This window comes from Channa argus, chromosome 17, assembly GCF_033026475.1.
Source record: "Channa argus isolate prfri chromosome 17, Channa argus male v1.0, whole genome shotgun sequence".
NCBI classification, from domain to species: domain Eukaryota; kingdom Metazoa; phylum Chordata; class Actinopteri; order Anabantiformes; family Channidae; genus Channa; species Channa argus.
Window position 1 is genome coordinate 22,135,296 of NC_090213.1, and position 17,921 is coordinate 22,153,216.

The window sequence follows — 17,921 nt, forward strand, 5'->3', positions numbered from 1 at the left end:
CTGCTTCTTTTGTGCGACCAGTTTAGATGCTCCCACAAGGCATCCCAGATTAGAAGAGGTAATACCAGTTGGAATGTGCATGTCTTTTAACCCATCTTAATGTTGCGCTGAGAGGCACTAAACAAGTTTGACAGCCGAAATTCAATAACCAATTCAACAGAATTCAACATATGATACATTGCTCAGAAATAAACATGATAAGGTTAGTGTGTTTTTCCACCATTTTAACATGTTTGTCTCACCAAGTAGTAACTACTGACTTTTTATTTGAAGCCAAAATGGGTTACTTAAGATTAATTATAATATTATGAAACTTTGAGTTAGAGATGGGGAGGGGTGAGACAAAAGCAATAGCTCAGCCGTCAACCGACAGAAGCTCCTCCCATGGAGTGCAAACACCTCCCTTTTGCTTTGGTTCACACCCATCACACTGAGGTAAATCACCCACACAGAGCTCTGTATTTCTCTACAGTTAGACATATGTTGCTCTAACAGCAGAGAGCACATCTCAGGTATGACTGCATGTGAAAGAGAATCTCTACCTATTAATCATCAGTCTGTCTCAGACATTCATTTCAGTTCTTTCATTTCAGGCAGTTGACTTTGGCAGCTCCACTTTTAGAGCTTCTGAATTCAGCCTAATCAGTTACGGAGTGGTGCACATCTAGAGGAATGAATTTTGATGAAATTCTCTGTCTTATTGGAGGCTTTGGGAAGTACCAGAAGATCTTATATATATGGATCTGTCTACCTCAAATCTTTCTTGCATTCCACATGCTGGTGTCCGTCTTCACTGGAGCTGTTCCTCCTCATTTATGCCGACCCACAAGGCCCTCAGGGGACACACTGGCGTCTTCAAACTTTAGCCTTCTGACCACCTTTGATGGTCGGCCTGAGCTGTCCTGTTCAGTCCCCTTGAATTACAGTGGGACTGATGGACACCCTACTGGGAGCTGCCAAGGCGGCTGGGAGTACAGCACTGAGACCTTCCAAAGCACCATAGTAACTGAGGTGAGTAAAAATAGTCTCTTAATTACAGATTTAAATTTACCAAGTATGTACATTTCAACACTTCGTGATGCAAAGGAATTTGTAGCAGTTTTATTACAGGGGGCTCTGTTGACATCTGAGACAGGGCTAAACAAGTTCAGATGCAGCCTTGCAGGGCAGATCTCTTCTAGGCTTTTCCACACCCCTCTACCAGGTTTTGTAACACTTGAACTTGAGGGGTGGGAAATACAAACAGTTACACGACCAAATATATGTGACTGGACAAAGCGTCGTGCTGCAACATTGCAGGTCAGCAGTAGTGACCAAAGTAACCAGTTACTACGCAGGGGGTCTGCAGTTGATTTACAAGACTCTGGTGCTGGCCTTCACCCCACTGTGGACCTTGATTGAAGGATGCTTCAGGCTCTGTAACTTTCCAGCCGTGGATAATATGGAGGACTTTGAATGCATTGCATCAATAACATAGCAAGCCATGTATGGACAGCCTTACGAAAAACTAATGACTCTAAAGCTCAAAAAGCTCAGAAGAGGTCTTAAACATGACATTGCAACTTTTATCACATGAAACTTAAGTGTTCTAAAGATAATTGATTATTTTAAATTCTACAGTTCGAGGCCATGAGAACATAAAAATCAAATCCCATTTGGATCATAAATCTGCTTTGCAAATTGTAGCCTGTTCAGTAAAAAGATGTTACATGAATATTGTGCTAAGGGAGTGGTCCGAATGTGATTGCTTCATTCTTTGAGGTGTCAGGAATTCCCCCATTGGTTTCAGATATTTTTCATACATAACTGGAAAGAAGGTCTAAAGGTGGTGCCAGAGGAATGGCTTGGGGCAGCATCAACACAATGAATTATCCCAAGTGAAACATGAATGAATCAACTGCTAACAGAGGCAGTATTCATTAAATGTTTCGATGCATGAGTCAAAATTTACTATAGTATTAGTAACCAGTAGTTAATTAATAAATAAGTAATTATCTTACTCTCAACTAAGCAGTATAATGACTATCACTGATGTAAGTAGCTCCCCTCACTTTTGCCACAATATTTTTGGCTGCATAAAGAAAGTAGAAAATGTTCTCATGTAATTTCTTTTCTTTGTTCATTGTAGTGGGACCTGGTTTGTGACAATGCCAGTCTGAACAACCTGGGCTCCTCCATCTACATGTTTGGCCTCCTTGTTGGAGCTTTGGTGTTTGGGACCCTAGCTGATAAGTAATTAATAATACCGTCTAGAATTGTACATTTGTACATTTTTTACAGTTTTGTTTAAATGGAAGGACTAAGTTGGCAAATGTCTTAACTCATTTCAGGTACGGTCGAAGGATTATCATCCTCATCAGCCTGGCTATTCAGGCAGTATTTGGGGTTGGTGCTGCCTTTGCCCCTAATTTTTACACTTACCTTGCACTTCGCTTTATGGTTGGAACATCCATCTCTGGTGTTATCATGAACGCATTTGTCCTAGGTCAGTGTCCTGTGGAAACTTAAATATATTTTCTACATTATATTTTTATTTGACATCAGTTATTCTGGGGCAGTGGTAGCCAAAGGGTTAGTCACCTAAAAGTTGCTCGCTCAAAGTTGCTGCCACCAATTTTACATACGAAGGTTATTTTACTTATGTAGAGTACCACTAAATCATTACTTGTGGTTTCTTAGCTTGGATTTGGAAACTACTTTTTTACAGAAAACATGTGGGGGGAGGACACAGAGTCCAAGAGAGGGCTTTTAAGGGCTTTTACTAGACAATCAAGAATACTAAAAAGAAGCTACTTTACATAATTTGTTCAGATGTAGGATTTTTTAAAATCAAATGTAAAGACATAATTTTGAAGTTTGCCCCAGTATACAACTTTAAAATTAGATATCAGACTTTATTTTGATTACTTTCCCGTTCATGTCCCATACAGGCACAGAATGGACAGGATCTAGTAAGCGGATGTTGGCTGGTATAATCACCGACTACTTCTTTGGCTTTGGCTACATTCTGCTGGCCGGAGTAGCCTACCTCATAAGAGACTGGCGTAAACTGCAGCTGGCCATTTCAGCACCTGGCTTCCTCTTTGTCTTATACATCTGGTGAGTGGGCAGCATTTTGATGCGGATTTGATGAGATGCAAGTTTTCAGGAGTTTTTCAGACTGTTTAAGAAATCAAAAGCAGACTTTCTGAGTTGGACTGCTCATGATAATCTATGATAAAAAAAATTCAATTTTATCCCCAATAACTTAAAACAAAATGTGAAGTAAATGTGATGCATTATTGTTGGCAAATCCCTTTTTTGGTGTAGAACAGGAAAACAAACGGACCTACTTTGAGGACTATCTCAGTCTCTTCTTTGCCTTTGTTTATAGATCTTACCTGTTATACTTATTTTTAAACTACTTGTCAGAAAAATCTGATCAAATAAATAATGAATGCATTCCATTATTTTGTTCCTGTGTTACTGGTGCTAATGTTAGTTAGACCCCCCTTGCTATGATGAGTCAATTTGTCTACAGTGTAACATGTCTTCAAAGTGTCTTCATCCTCCTGCAGAATACTAGGTCAGTTGCAAGTGTTTGAATGTAGTTCACCTGGGCACTTTGTCTTTACATTTTAAGGGTGTTGCCAAAGTCCGCTCGCTGGTTAATGGCCAATGACAGAAAAGAGGAAGCTTGGGAGCTGATCCAGAGAGCAGCACAAATGAATGGGAAGCCCCCTCCAAAAGATCTGGAGATGTGCCAGGTACAAGTGCTATTATTACTGGTCTATTTCATTTCTTTAATATGTGGGGAAATAAAGTAAATTTAGTCATATGGTTAGATAATTAGCAAACAATTAACCAAGATGGGCTTATTGAAGAGGTCACAAAGAGGACAAGAAGTCACAGGGTGTGTCGTGTTTAGAGGACTGCTTAAGATCATAGTAGGCACTTTGTTGTTACAAGGCCCAAAGCAATGTAGTAGATAGTGAGTCCTGGGGTCACAAGATCTACACAAAGGTGCAATGAAAGGGTTTTATTGCTTCTCAACTGACATCTTCAGATAACCTAGAAAGGGACAAGAGGATGATTGTCAACTGCGTGCACCTGGTTTCTTCATTCATGTTTTGTGAGGGTGGTTCCTTTCTTGGGTTTAAGTTGAGTACAAATAGAAGGGGTTTGAGATACACAAGTCAGAAGAAGACACCAACATCCATGTGTTCTTCTCCATGCCAGCATGTATTAAACTGAGATGGTTCATCACGCTGAGTTCTATAACAATTCTTCCAAGAAGGAAAATTTCTATCACAAATCTTTACAGAAAGCTGACAGTAATGCCAACAGCTCTGGGGTGTGACATCATTGCAGGAGTGATGACACTCAAACAATTAACTTTTAATAAAAATGTCATTAAACTGTTGTAATAACTCCAACCAAAGGAAGTGTGGGTGCTGGTTAAGGCATCGTTTCATGTATTAGGTACGGACTTCAAATTTATTCCTACAGCGATCCTGTGGTTAAGGCTTCTCAAAACAATACTGCAGAAGTGTTTGACCCCTCATAATGCTGTTTACTACTGAGTGAAGTAGTGAGTATAAATTAAATATGGAGTTTGAAATGATTAAATTAGGAGGGATTTGGGACACAGCATAGACAAGTTAGCAACAGTAGCCTAAGTGCTGCAAGCATCCAGGAGCAGCTTATGACCAGCTGACTGGGAAATTCTCCACAGTGACTAATATGTCAGTGATATGCTAGTCATCGACAAGTCTTTTTGACATACTAGCTGCCAACATTTAAAAAATCAGACAAAAAAGCAAAGGGAATCAAGTTGTATTATCAACATGTAACAAAATCATATAATCATCAGTATTTACATTTAATAACACATGATTACCTATACTGACTTCCACTCTTGCTTTAGCAGCTTGTGTGACACATGTACTTCAGAACCAAACAGTTGGCTCGAAGTCAGAAACAATCATTGTTGCTTTGCCTACGTGTTTTTTATCTTGTAGACATGCAAATTATTTAAACAGAACACTGTGCCATTTGCTTTAGAGCCCTAGCTGACTGTCATCCTCACTGTTTTAACAGGTCTGTAAAATTGAAGAGAAAACAGAAGTAAAGAAAAAACATTCATTTGTAGACCTTGTTCGAACCCCAACAATGAGGAAGCAGTCTTTGATTGTTTTTTATCTCTGGTGAGTATGAGCACTACCTTTCCTTTCTGTGCATCCTCATGGTTACTATTGACATTTCAGCATCTTGATTTTCCATCCATATTGAGCCAAACATTTAGTGTATATTTTATATTTAGTGTTTATATTAAGTGAAATAAAAACAGAACTTCTAAAAATATGCTTTCCATTAGTTATTGAACACACATGTTTTTGCAGTTCAGGCTTTGGGCTTCAGTTAAGCTAATCTGAAGTAAGAAATAATAAATACTACATTAAAGTGCTATCTACTTTAATTTCAGTGTGTTTAAATCAATGTAGAAACAACTGTGTGAGAAAATGTTGTTACGTCTCTGTGATGGCAACAGCTGTAGCAGAAAGAATGTTTTCAGGTTGTCCGTCATCTGTCCATTCGCCCCATTCTTGTGAATACAAATATCTCAGAAATGCCTTGACGGAACACAAACCTTCACTTGGACTCAAGGGTGATTTTGGGGGTCAAAAGTCAAGGTAACTGTTATCTCACATCTATCCACTAACTACTGCCTTAAAGGAACATCTTGAAATTTAGCATAAACACCTAACAGAATGTAAGGATGAACTGATTCTTGGGGTCAAACGTGATGGTTCTCCCACCTCACATCTGTCTTTTTAGTCTATTCCCTTTTTTGTAAGCACAATATCAAACTAATTTTTCAAAAGATTTAACATAAACATCCAACAGGACTCAAGAATGAATTGACTCAATTTGGGGGATCATGAGTCAAGGTTACCATGACCTCACATAAGATAAGATAAGTTCAAACTTTATTGATCCCACAGCGGGGAAATCTATCTATTATTGTTAATGTGATATCTCAAGAATGGTTTGAGGATTTTTTTTTTTTATTTGCTGCAAACATATACTTAGACTTAAGAATGACTTAAGAATTGTTTGCCAGAGACCAAACCTTAAGGTTACTGTTGCCTTTGTGTCTTTTTAATTCCTGCGATTTCAACATCAAAAAAACTCTTTAAGGGAATTTCTTCAATTTCGAAACAAGTGGCTGCTTCAGCTTCAACAGTGATAAACTCTTTGGGTTTTGGTGGCTCTAGGTCAAAGGCCAAGCTTACCTTGACAGTCTCTTTTGACCCTCCATTTCTTGTGAACCTGATATCTCAGAAATGGTTTAAGGGGAATTTCTTCTATTTGGTTGTAAACATCCACTTCAACCTGGACTGAACTGAATACATTCTGGGGGTCAGAAGTCAAAGTTTAAGGACACTGTGGCCTCACATATGTTCCATTATGACAGCAATGCCTTGGGGAAATGTATTCAAATTGGGCAAAAAACATTCAATTGGAATCTAGGAGAAACTGCTGAGGTCAAAGGCCAAGGTCACCATGACCTCATGTCCTTCCCATTCCTGGCAACATGATATCATAGGTACACCTTGGGGGACTTTCCTCACATTTGGCACAATAATTATTAAGGAAACAATGAAATTATTAGATTTTGGTGCTCAAAGCTTAAAGATCACCTCCACCCATGTTTATCAACTATATCTCAGAAATGCCAGGAGGGCTTTTCGGTACATCTGGCACAAAGATCCATCTTGTATGAACTAGCTGAATATATGTCTTTACAGACATGCATGTAAATTGCTACTTAAGTGGTCCGCAGAGGCTTACTGCCTTGTTGCAGTAATTCTAGATACATATTAGTTGAAGTTGAAGCACAGTGCCTTAAGAGCAAAAATGTTTACCTGTCCAATTACAGTCTGGACTGTAAACCTGCTGACAAGGTCTAATTAAAAAGCTGTATGTTGGTGTTTAGTAACTAAATGACAAAGAATTCCGGTATTATAGATTATTGTGCAATATTGTTATAAACAGCAGTTATAGATTTTTCCAGATTCTAAGAGAAAAGTGCAAGTTTACTATTGGTTATGCAACCAAAAGGTGACACAGGTAGTTACAAGAATGAATGATGTTGAGAATGAAAAAAGTAAACTGAAAGAAGTCTGAAAATCCCGACTTGTTCACTTTCAGATTGTTTATGCTGTTGAAAGGTGCTATATTCTCTCAATCTGCTCTGATGCATAGCAATACAAAAGTCAGGATGTAGCACTGTTTGAAGCTGAGCCATGCTTCCAAAAATAACCCAAATAAGGGAGAAATCTGATTTACAGTAACAAGGTTTCTACAGTTCATGCAAACACTTGACTGCCTGATTTTTTCCAGTAAGTAACTAGGTTACTTAAGTGCATGTAAACCTATTGACTGGCATTTGGGTTTGTCTGGTTTAAGACTCTAAAAACAGGTCATTATAATGGTAATTATGAACAGGTTTGGCAAGTAGGACCAGAGCTTCACTAGTCTGCATTAATGGTGCTGTATTTTACTGTTTTCTACTGCACTATGAACAACTGATCAAAATACCTAATCTGGTCATAGTTAACATGTTTGCAAAGCACAGCAAGAATCTGAAAAAAACTGCTGACTTTGCAATAAAATGCTTTAACTATAGTGTAAAATTACAAACCCAGACTACATATTGCACTTGACATTTTGTCATTCTCCTACATTCCTAGCAGTCTGGTAGTTTGTTATTCTTCCCTGATCTGTTATGTGTACTTTATGTAATTAAAACACATTTTACATATGTATATATTTTTTCAACAAATTAGAACATCCAAAAACAAAGCCCTATAACCTTACATCTAAACTCAAATGGCATTCATATCCATTTATAACAAATAAATGTAAACATTAAATTTAGTACACAAAACACAAACACACTAAATGAGAAGAAAAGGGGTGAGAAAATGTGGGTTCTGCTTTCTAACAGTCAGAAAAAGTTGAAGATTTGCTGTCTTTTTATTTTTTAGGACTCTTTTCAAGGCCACATGCTTTATTGCTGAGAATGTTCACTGCCTCAAAAAGGCCGCTAAGAATTTAGGTGGTGATTTTATGATGTCCAAGTTGGTCACACTATGTAGATTAGGGAGCCTGGAAGCTTCTAGGAGGGCACTCACAACAAAACCAGAAAATTGCCTTTCACATCTAGTAACTAACACTAGCAGTGTCTGTCACTGAAGCTACTCTTAAATTATGGTAGTTTGTTCATTGCCATTAAGTCTTTAAAACCCTGGTTGGGTATTAATCACGTCCCCCCCAATGAAACATGAAACATAATGTACTGGTAATCTGCTGGTTTTTAATAGCTTACCAAGAACTGTGAATTCATGTTGGTTTCTTAATTTTGTCTGCCCCTGAATATGAGTAAGGCTGGTCCAACTTGCACAAATCTGTTTCTAATAACAAACCTGACAAAATGTAGTGAAGTTTATAATGCCCCCAGCCAGGTGCCCATTGAAATAGTCCTTACATGCTATAATTATTCCTTCCAAATGCCCTGATGATGGAAGTGACTGGGGTTAAGATCCACAGTCCTTTGTGTATATAAAGCTAATACTAAGCTTCAGCAGTCTTAGTTAAGCAAATCAAGTAAATAACCTACTAGTTATAATCTTTTTAGAATCACATTCTCTTTTTGTGTTTCCCTGTTGAGTTTCAGTAGCAGGAAAATAAAAGAAGTCAGAATTTGGAAATAAAAATGCTGCTGTTTTGGAGAAACGAAGTCTTATATTCTCTTCACATAATCGTTTCAATGTGTTAATGCACAGATGCATTTCTGATTTAAAAATCGGAAATAGAAATATTTTTTAATTCATTTCAGACACACAGTCTCATTTAGAGTACACTCTCCTGAGGCTGAGAGGAGTCTACAGGCTCTGTAGGTCACACTGACACAACATAACCTGCTGGCCTCTGCTTATTTTGTGCTGCCATCCAAAAAACAGTAAGTTTCCCAGTTTTAACATTTGTCTTTGTAATATTGTCTGTCGCTCAGTTGGTAAGAAAGTGTGGGGTTAGATTCTTGGTGCCTTATATGAATTTTACACAACATTTCTACCTTTCTGGAAATGGGTTTTTTAAAACAAACCAGCCTGTGGTAGTCTCCTAATGCAGAGTTATTAAGAAGTAAAAAACTTTCTCGAAGGACCTAAGTGTGCACTTTAGGTTGTATAAATGATCTTACTCTAAAGAATATTGACTTTGCTCCAAATTTATGTCATTTTTTTCTTCTTTCCTTCCCTACCTGTGTCAGGTTTGTCAATGTACTGGTGTACTATGGCCTGTCACTCAACATTTCTGACTTCGGAATGAACATCTATCTGACTCAGATGATTTTTGGACTGGTAGAGATGCCTGCACGTACCATCACCCTGTTCACCCTCAATCGTTCTCGCAAGATCTCCCAGTTAGCCTTCCTAGCTGTGGGCGGCCTGGCCTGCCTGCTGACTATATTTATCCCCATTGGTATGGACACTCATCATTAGTGGGGAAATTAGCATATGGTGCTCATCAGATTGTAGCCGATCAGTTTGTTTCATTTTTATACATTTTAAAGTCACTGTGGATTTTCTGTTTTCATTCTGAAGCTGTTCCCTTTGGCTTTTCTTCTAGAGTTAGCTGTTGCCAGAACAATCCTGGCCATGATTGGGAAGTTTGGAATCACTGCCTCACTGTCCATCATATATATCTACTCAGCTGAGGTGTTTCCCACTGTTATCAGGTAAGTAGGCCATCAGGCTTTTAATGCAGCTTTTTAGCAAAGCTAAACATGTTGTTGCTGATGTCCGTGTTCACAATTCATGGGAATTTTAGTCGTTTACAAACCTGTTTATTGTTCATTTAGAAAGACCCAGCTAAGGTTCTGTTGAAGGGTGAGGGCTAAGGCTCATTTTTACTCATAGCAATTAGCACTACTGATAGTGTGTTAATAACAAGTGGCAGCTTGTTACTGGAGTGATTTTTTTCAATGTCATCTATTTCTCATGGAGCACAACCCAAGCAAAATATTTAATTGTACACGGTGCAGTTATGATATTAATTCACACAACACACCAACATTTGTTTTGACTAAAGTAAAGCACTGTAAGTCTGTAATCCTCAATCTGCCTCCTCTATCTTTTTTTGAAAGATGTGCAAATTAGACGCTTGTGGAAATTGTAATATAAGAAATGCAGATAGTATATAATATACAAATAGTATATCATCTTTATTCTTCATCTTCTTCTTCTACTGATTTCCATGTATTTGGCACTTAACTACTTCAGCCTTCTTATTGCTAGAAACAACGTTCAAACTTCAACATACACACACACACACACACACACACACACACACACACACACACACACACACACACACACACACACAGACGAGAATCACACTTTCAAAATAAAAGCCTTTTAAATACGTTTTAAATTTTAAGTATATAAATGGTAACATGAGTTTGTGGTCCAGGTCCAGGTTTGCTGATTAATGTATTGAAGTGGTCATAGTAGTTTATAAATTCTACTTTTCTTCAGGTGTTTGGCTTAAACTTTGTAGTCACCTATTACATATCTACAGTTTCCCCAATTTTATGCTACTATTACATGTTACATCTAAAAGAGGCAAAACAGTTAACCTCCAATTCTACTTAATTTTTACCTTTTGTCAAAATTCTTAACACTTTTATAGTTCATGTTTCAGTTATTTTAGCAAAGTAAACATTTTAATTATTTTTAAATAGTTTAACTTCAATTCAGCTTTCAGCAAAAGCAATCATTTTAGCGAAAAATTATTGTAATAATGTAAATGACAGCTGCAGGTGCAGTATCTCTGTTTATCTCATACAAACATGTAGTATATAATGAGTCAAATCTTCTTATACATTTAATACAGTATGTTGCTTTCCTACCAAACAGATACAAAGCAGATGCTGGAGTATCACAGGCTACAGTTTATACTGACACCTGATACCGACACACTATTGTAACATTAATGTACATGTTACCTTTAAGAAGAGGAGCACTGATATGTTATTTACAGTTTGTTGAGTACACTATAACTACAATATGCAACTTTTGGTAATCAAGTAAATTCATGCATGACACAAGAAACCAATCCACTTTGCTCCACTTATACCTCTAACTCCTTGCCCTCTTATACTTCGCCCACTTCCTGAGGTGTTAGCTAGGAAATTACATGTAGTAGGGAGCCATAAGCTTTAACAGAAGTTAGAGGGTGAAATTGGTCTTCTATGATTGGATGAGGCTCACTCAAAAACCTTTAGAATAGAATATTCCTGCACTGCTGCATCGGATCCCCCTCCTGACGCAATCCTCCTCAATTTCTAGCGTAATTTCCAATCAGCACCTGTGACACCTGAACACTACTAGTTGAGATTAATTATTAGTTAGACTTTGAACACAAATGTCATTAAAATGCCATCGAGTGGGAGTTTTTGGGGGCAGGTAAAAAACTAAACTAAAACTGATAAGGTCATATTGTTAGTACTGTATTTATGTATGTGAAGACAAAGATGATGTAAAGAAATAGCTCAGTTTTGAATTAGAAATATTATTAAGAATAATCAATTTGATGTTACTGGATCTCAGTTTGACCTCTGTTTCTAAATTGTTTTGTGCTACTTTAGTCTTATTGATTTATCCCTTAGTTTACTGCTTCTTCAAGCCCTGGCTCTTTCCATGAATCTGTCAACTACTGAAAACATTTGAGCATTAGGAAGTGAAAAATATTAAGGAAGCTAAGAACCACTGAACTGTTGAGCAGCTAAATTCCTCCTTTAAACTAAAGTTGTTTTACTCTGTTCCCAAACACTTACAAGTGTGCTTTTCACAGAGAGTTAACACGACAGAGTGGTGTCCCAAATTCAAAATTAATGTGTTTTTTCCATATTTTCAAATGTCTTAGTTTCAGCATTTCATATATTATTATAATATTTACAGTCAAATATAGGTTTAAGTAGTTCATCATGCAAACTACATTTCAAGATCATATGTCTACAGCAGAAGATTTCATTGCTAACAGTTCCTGAAATACCACATTGCATGTGTGATTCCATGGCACCTATTCTACTTGGTCCTTATAGCCAGGGGTTCTGATCCCATTTGGACTTATTTGTTGGTGTGGTTTTTAATATTTTGAGATTCCATTTAATTTCTGATAGTTTGGGCCTGCATTCTCCTTCCTTTTTCAATATGTGTGACATCTCAAATGTTGATCTTCTGCATCTTTGAATGTAAATTCTCTCCCTCCTCTGCCCTTAGCTTGCGATTCTATTGCTCAAATGGCTCAGGGGCCATGTGTTAAAAACTCCTTCCTGGTCCAAGACATCCTAGAATGTACGTTGTATACTGGGAATGTCACTTAAAACAAGGATGCCCTCGCAAGACCTAGGGTGTGTGTTAACAGAAGCTGGTCCCTTTGTATGTAGCCTGTTGTCTGGTCCTACACAAATACAATTTAGTTTAGTAGGCAGATTAAAATGTCAATATTATGCATGGTTTGTATAGGGAAATGCTGATAAAAAATAAATAAAATCACAAACTACATAACATAAAGTTGAATCAACATTTCACTCAAGCATTTTTAGCTAAAATGAGCTAAACTTTTAGATTGGTGTACTGTATATATATATTATTTAAACATAGATTATTATTTTATACATTTTTTTATTGCTCCAGAAGACTAGAGACAATTAACCCTCATACATCCACTGTGATTCTCCATTGTGCTTTTTCTTCTCTGACTTACAGCCCCAAGTATTGAAGTATTGATTTTCCAAGATAAAGGTCAAGGAAAAGTAGAGAAGCCTCGACTAGGTTATAAGAGTTCATTTTATCTTGAAAAAGAACAAATGGGGAATTGCCTATGAAATTAGTTGTTGATTCATTTTCTATTAATCAGTAAATTAGCTGTCAGCTCTGATTATGTACTGATATTGTGTGTTTAACAGGTATCAGACCAGTTGCTTTTTTTTCTAATCACTCTCTTTACAGACAAAATGGGATTGGTATAAGCTCCATGTGTGCTCGGATTGGAGGAGTCATGGCTCCTATGATGTACCTGCTGAAAAGCATCAGTCCTCAGGCTCCCATGGTCCTGTGTGGTCTCTGCCCCCTTCTTGGCTCTGGCCTCACTCTGCTGCTGCCTGAGACAGCCAATAAACCCCTGCCTGACACTATTGAAGATGTAGAGGGATCCAACCTCAGGTCTGAGACAGCAACTTCTTTACTGTTATTTTTAAATGGTCTGTTCACTTAAACTCTGTGAGCAACCCATGTAACCTGTGCAGGTTGTAAAGGTTTGGACAATTTGTCTCTGACATGTGTACCTGGAGGTGATTAGAATTTGCTTGTGATTAACTACGCTACTACACAGTGTAGATAGTATGTTGTATATCATGAGAGAAATTAAATAAATCTTAGGATTTAACTTTTAGATAAAACACATTGTGCTTTTAACTTTCTTTTGTTTAGATAGAAAAAATCCTTACTGTATTTGCACTTTTGATAGCCAATTGGTTGCAGCAGTAAAAGTAACATGGGTTCTTTCGACTGCAGGAACTAAACTGAACTGTAATCTGAAGCTTCCTGGAGCTTTCTGTGTAGGCTAAATGTGGTCATTTCTGGTTTGCTTTTTCACAGTTTCCCTTGAGTGAGTGTTTTCACACCATACTTGTTATACTACTTTTTGAGAGAATAAAACTATTCTAATCACTCAACTAATCACAAATGAAAGACACACAAGCACCTACCCCCCTCTTCCTACAGGACCTTGATTAAGTACAATGTTCTGAGAGCTACTAAATCTTAAGCCTGTTTCACATATGAACTCCGGACAACCTTAGGAGAATTCAGCCTTGGACATTGTCCAGAGTTGTGTTTCAGACATGTAACACACAGCAGGAGATTGCCCAAGTAAAAACTGTCCTCGTGTGTGAAAGTCTACTAGATTCCCGTACATGATTAGTGAGGACAGGAGGCACAACATTGTAGAAAATTTAAAATGTGGGAAACAGTGTTTTGTTTACAGCACATCAGAGCCATGAATCTAATAAGTGAATGAAATGTCATCAACATGCCCATTCTCTACAGTACCTTTTATTCCTCCTGACGACTCGGGACAGAGCAACGTGCTACATGCCGAGCTCACAGACATAGTACGAACATTGCACTAGGGGGCTCGAAGGATAAAGTCTCGATAATGTCGGCATCATTCGTCTTTTTTCCATGTGCTGCTAATTCTGGTATCGATCTGTGACCCTGTTGTTGTGAACCACTGAACCACTGAGTATGAAGGAAACATTGTTCCATGTGCAAGACCCCATCATACAAACTTACACATGTTCTTAAGTGCCAAATGTGACTGTTTTTAGAAAACCTTGTGATTCAACAATCTTCTTATATTTTTCTTAGCCATACACTTTTGCCCATGGCCCAAATAGTAATTTTTTGTCTGCTGATTCTACTCAGCAGACATGAAACTTCATCGTGGAAGTTTTTCATTTATTTATTTAACTTAGTAATTTTGCTGTGAAAGACACTCCCACAAAACGGATCAGAACCATTTAATTTATCTGATTATTTCAAGAATGTTGACTGAGCTACTAACAAAATCTAAAGGATGGGATCCTCCTATGTGGGCCAGGTATGTCTAGAAAGTTTGGTGACTCACATAATTATATGAACAAATTTGTCAGATTAAGTAAGTTCAACGCCCTCATCCAGGTCTAAAATCACTCCTCCCTCAAGTAAAACAGTGTATGCTGCATGCTGAGGTGCTGAAGACATACAGTAATTCTTCTGCAGCCTCCTATATACTATAACCTCTCTATTTCAATGGGACAACAATCTGTGATAAAGAGACTGATAGTGTGAAACCTCAATAAATAAAACCAGACTATCTGCTTTGAAAGATACTAACAAAGGGCAAAGTACTTTATTTTGGTTAAGTAGAATGTTTTACCTAAAGTCTGCTGTTGTTTCCCAACTGTATTCAAAGAACACAATGTCTATATCTATTTTTTGTCAGGGAGGAGGATGGCAGCAATCTCTGACACTGAGGACCACAAATGTCAGCAGCTCGCATATGGACTGATGCCCAGCAGCAACAGCAGCAGTAGCATTATGAGCTAATACATGTCATGAGGCAGTCAATATTTTCCAGAACTATTCCAAAGACAAATGTCTATGCTTCCAGTGGAAGTCATGATTAGCCTTTGTTTTGTGGGTCTGTGCAAGACACCCAGACATGTGTACAGTTTTACGTTGTACTGTATGTACTGTACAATATGTTTTTTAACTCTTCAGCTAATTTCTAGTTGTCTTCATGCTAAATATTAGTGTATGCGTATTTTAACTTTGATATCAGCAACATCTAGGTGAGAAGCTGGACCCTCTGTACGTTGTGGCTGAAAGGAGAATGTCGTTCAAACTCCACTCAGTCCTGGACAGTCTCTCCCACCCACTCCACTGCATGCTGGCTGCACAGAGGAGCACTTTCAGCCAGAGACTGATCATAGTCAAGTGCTCCACAGAACAACACAGGAGATCCTTTCTCCCAGTGGCCATTAACTGTTCAACTCATCCCCCTTCTGTAAAAAGGAGGAATACTAAATGGTCCAAATGGACAAATAGTGTTTTTATTTCATTTATGTTTACTCCTCTATCTGGGTTTTTTCTTATTCATTGATCAGTAGTTTCTACTTCTACTTGTTTCTACTTCTACTTGTGGTTTGGTGGACATTTTTTCCTTTCTTTTCTACTTTTCACATGGAGAGCAGCTGTAACAAGGCAACACAATTTCCCTATGGGATCAATAAAGTTGTTTGAATATTGAATCTTGAATTATGTTTTAAAAATAGGGGCATATTTACAGCTCATAGCCTCTTGTTTTACCATCACTATGTCATTTACAATTACATTTTACATTTATATTTACATTTAGTCATTTAGCAGACGCTTTTATCCAAAGCAACTTACAACTGAGGTACAAGGCAAGAGAGAACCTAAGTCAAGGAGAAAACATCAAAGCAAAGTCCTATCAGAAAAGTGTTCAACTTTCACGAGATGCAACTGCGAGAAAGAGCAGAAAAGTATTTTTATTTAAATTTTTTTTTATAGATTTAAGATACAGAAGAGTTCTGTTTTCAGCAGTTTTTTGAATATTGGGAGTGAGTTTGCTGAGCGTGCAGAGTTTGGTAGCTCGTTCCACCATCGTGGGATCATTGCGGTGAAGAGTTTTGCTTGGCATCTTCTGTTGGGTGCTGGGACCACCAGACGTGGGTCACTGGCAGACCGTAGGATCGGAAGGATTGTAGACTTGAGTCTGAGTTGAGGTAAGCAGGAGCTTTTGAGTTAACCACCCTGTGGGCAAGAGACAGAGCTGACCTGACCTGATGTGAGCAGCTACAGAAAGCCAGTGTAGAGATCTGAAGAGTGGTGTGACATGAGTCCTTTTGGCTAAACAAAAGTTAGGCAAGCTGCTGTGTTTTGGATCATCTGCAAGGGTTTGATGTGGATACTGGTAACCCCATTATCAAAGCGTTGCAGTAATCAAGACGAGATATGACCAGCACCTGTACAAATAGTTGGGTCATGATCCTCAACTTGCACTTTGTTTTGGTTCAGCCTTCTTGCCCTCAGTGCCCTCTGTTCATGCTCACACTCACGCACAACTGACTCCACCCTTTTGACTGGGCTCTTCTTCAGCACATATTAGCCATGCGTGCCTTCCATTCCTACGACATCCTTGTCATCCTATTACTCAGACCTCGAGCTCCTGTTCTACCAGCCTTTAACTCTTCTTGTTTGTTGGGGTGTTATTCCTGGGTTTGTGTTTGCTGTAAATTAATTTAAAAATGTACCCTTTCTGACATGTTTACATGGCAGAAAGACTCCCCCTAGACTCCTGCTCGCTAATTTTGTTGCACTGGTCTTGCCTTTCTACTTTCCCTTGTTCTGCATATGTCTGGCTTATTTATTTCACTAAGCCTTTATCATGTTTAGTTACTACAGTTCTGTTTCCCCCCCCCCCCCCCCCGTAATGTTCATGTTAGCTACGCAGTCCTGGTTTAAATTCATGTCAGTTCAGTTCTCCCTCTGCCTCCCCTGATTTTCTGTAGATCTATGTAATGTTGTATTGTTCCTTGGTTCCCCAATAAACCCTTTCTTTAACACACACCTCCTTGTTTAGCACTTGTCTTTAATCATTCCGCTTTAATAATTCAGCATTAATGAATTTTTCACAAGTTGTCAATGATGTTTGCATTGATCCCCCACATACTCACAGATGCTGGCTTTGAACTCTGAACTGACAAATTTTGTTTGTGGGATCACAGGAAAGTTTCCCTATTCCACTTTTAATATTATGAACCATAGATGATAAAATCCCTAAATTCTTTACAGTTTTAAACTGAGAGTGTTTGAACTATGTAACCATGCAGTCTTTCATAAAATAATAAAACTCACCCCATCCTTACTTCTGGAAGACTCTGCTTCTCTGGGATGCTGTTTTTATACCCAATCATGTTACTGACCTGTTACCAAAAAACATAGTTGTAAGATGTTTAATCAGATATTTTTTAGCAACTTTTCTAGTGTTAGCCGCCTCTGTCCGAACATTTTTAAAATGTGTTACTGGGATCCAATTCAAAAGTATGAAATATTTTCAAAAATCAATAATTGCTCAGTTGATATGTTGTCTCTGGACTTTTTACAGTCAAAGGTTACAAGTCATTTGTAAATCATTGCATTTTATTTTTTTACATTTTACACATTGTTCCAAACTTTTTTTCACTTTAAAAAGTCACAATGAATGTTAAGAATGTAATGTAATCCATATGAAATAGATGCTGC

General features: G+C 37.9%; 1 protein-coding gene across 2 annotated transcripts; it reads left to right on the forward strand.

Moving 5' to 3' along the window:
* The first annotated feature begins 428 nt into the window (after positions 1-428).
* si:dkey-119m7.4 (uncharacterized protein LOC560629 homolog) lies at positions 429-17,246 on the forward strand. Of its 2 annotated transcripts, XM_067482539.1 has the most exons (11): positions 429-512; positions 594-1,011; positions 2,129-2,232; positions 2,331-2,485; positions 2,931-3,099; positions 3,623-3,746; positions 5,080-5,186; positions 9,317-9,528; positions 9,676-9,784; positions 13,062-13,274; positions 15,097-17,246. In XM_067482539.1, the coding sequence occupies exons 2-11, from the start codon at positions 673-675 to the stop codon at positions 15,119-15,121; spliced, it is 1,557 nt and encodes a 518-aa protein (XP_067338640.1). In that variant the 5' UTR covers positions 429-512; positions 594-672; the 3' UTR covers positions 15,122-17,246. The 2 variants fall into 2 exon arrangements, with proteins under 2 accessions (XP_067338640.1, XP_067338639.1); XM_067482538.1 differs by having other exon boundaries at positions 467-1,011.
* Positions 17,247-17,921: the final 675 nt, after the last annotated feature.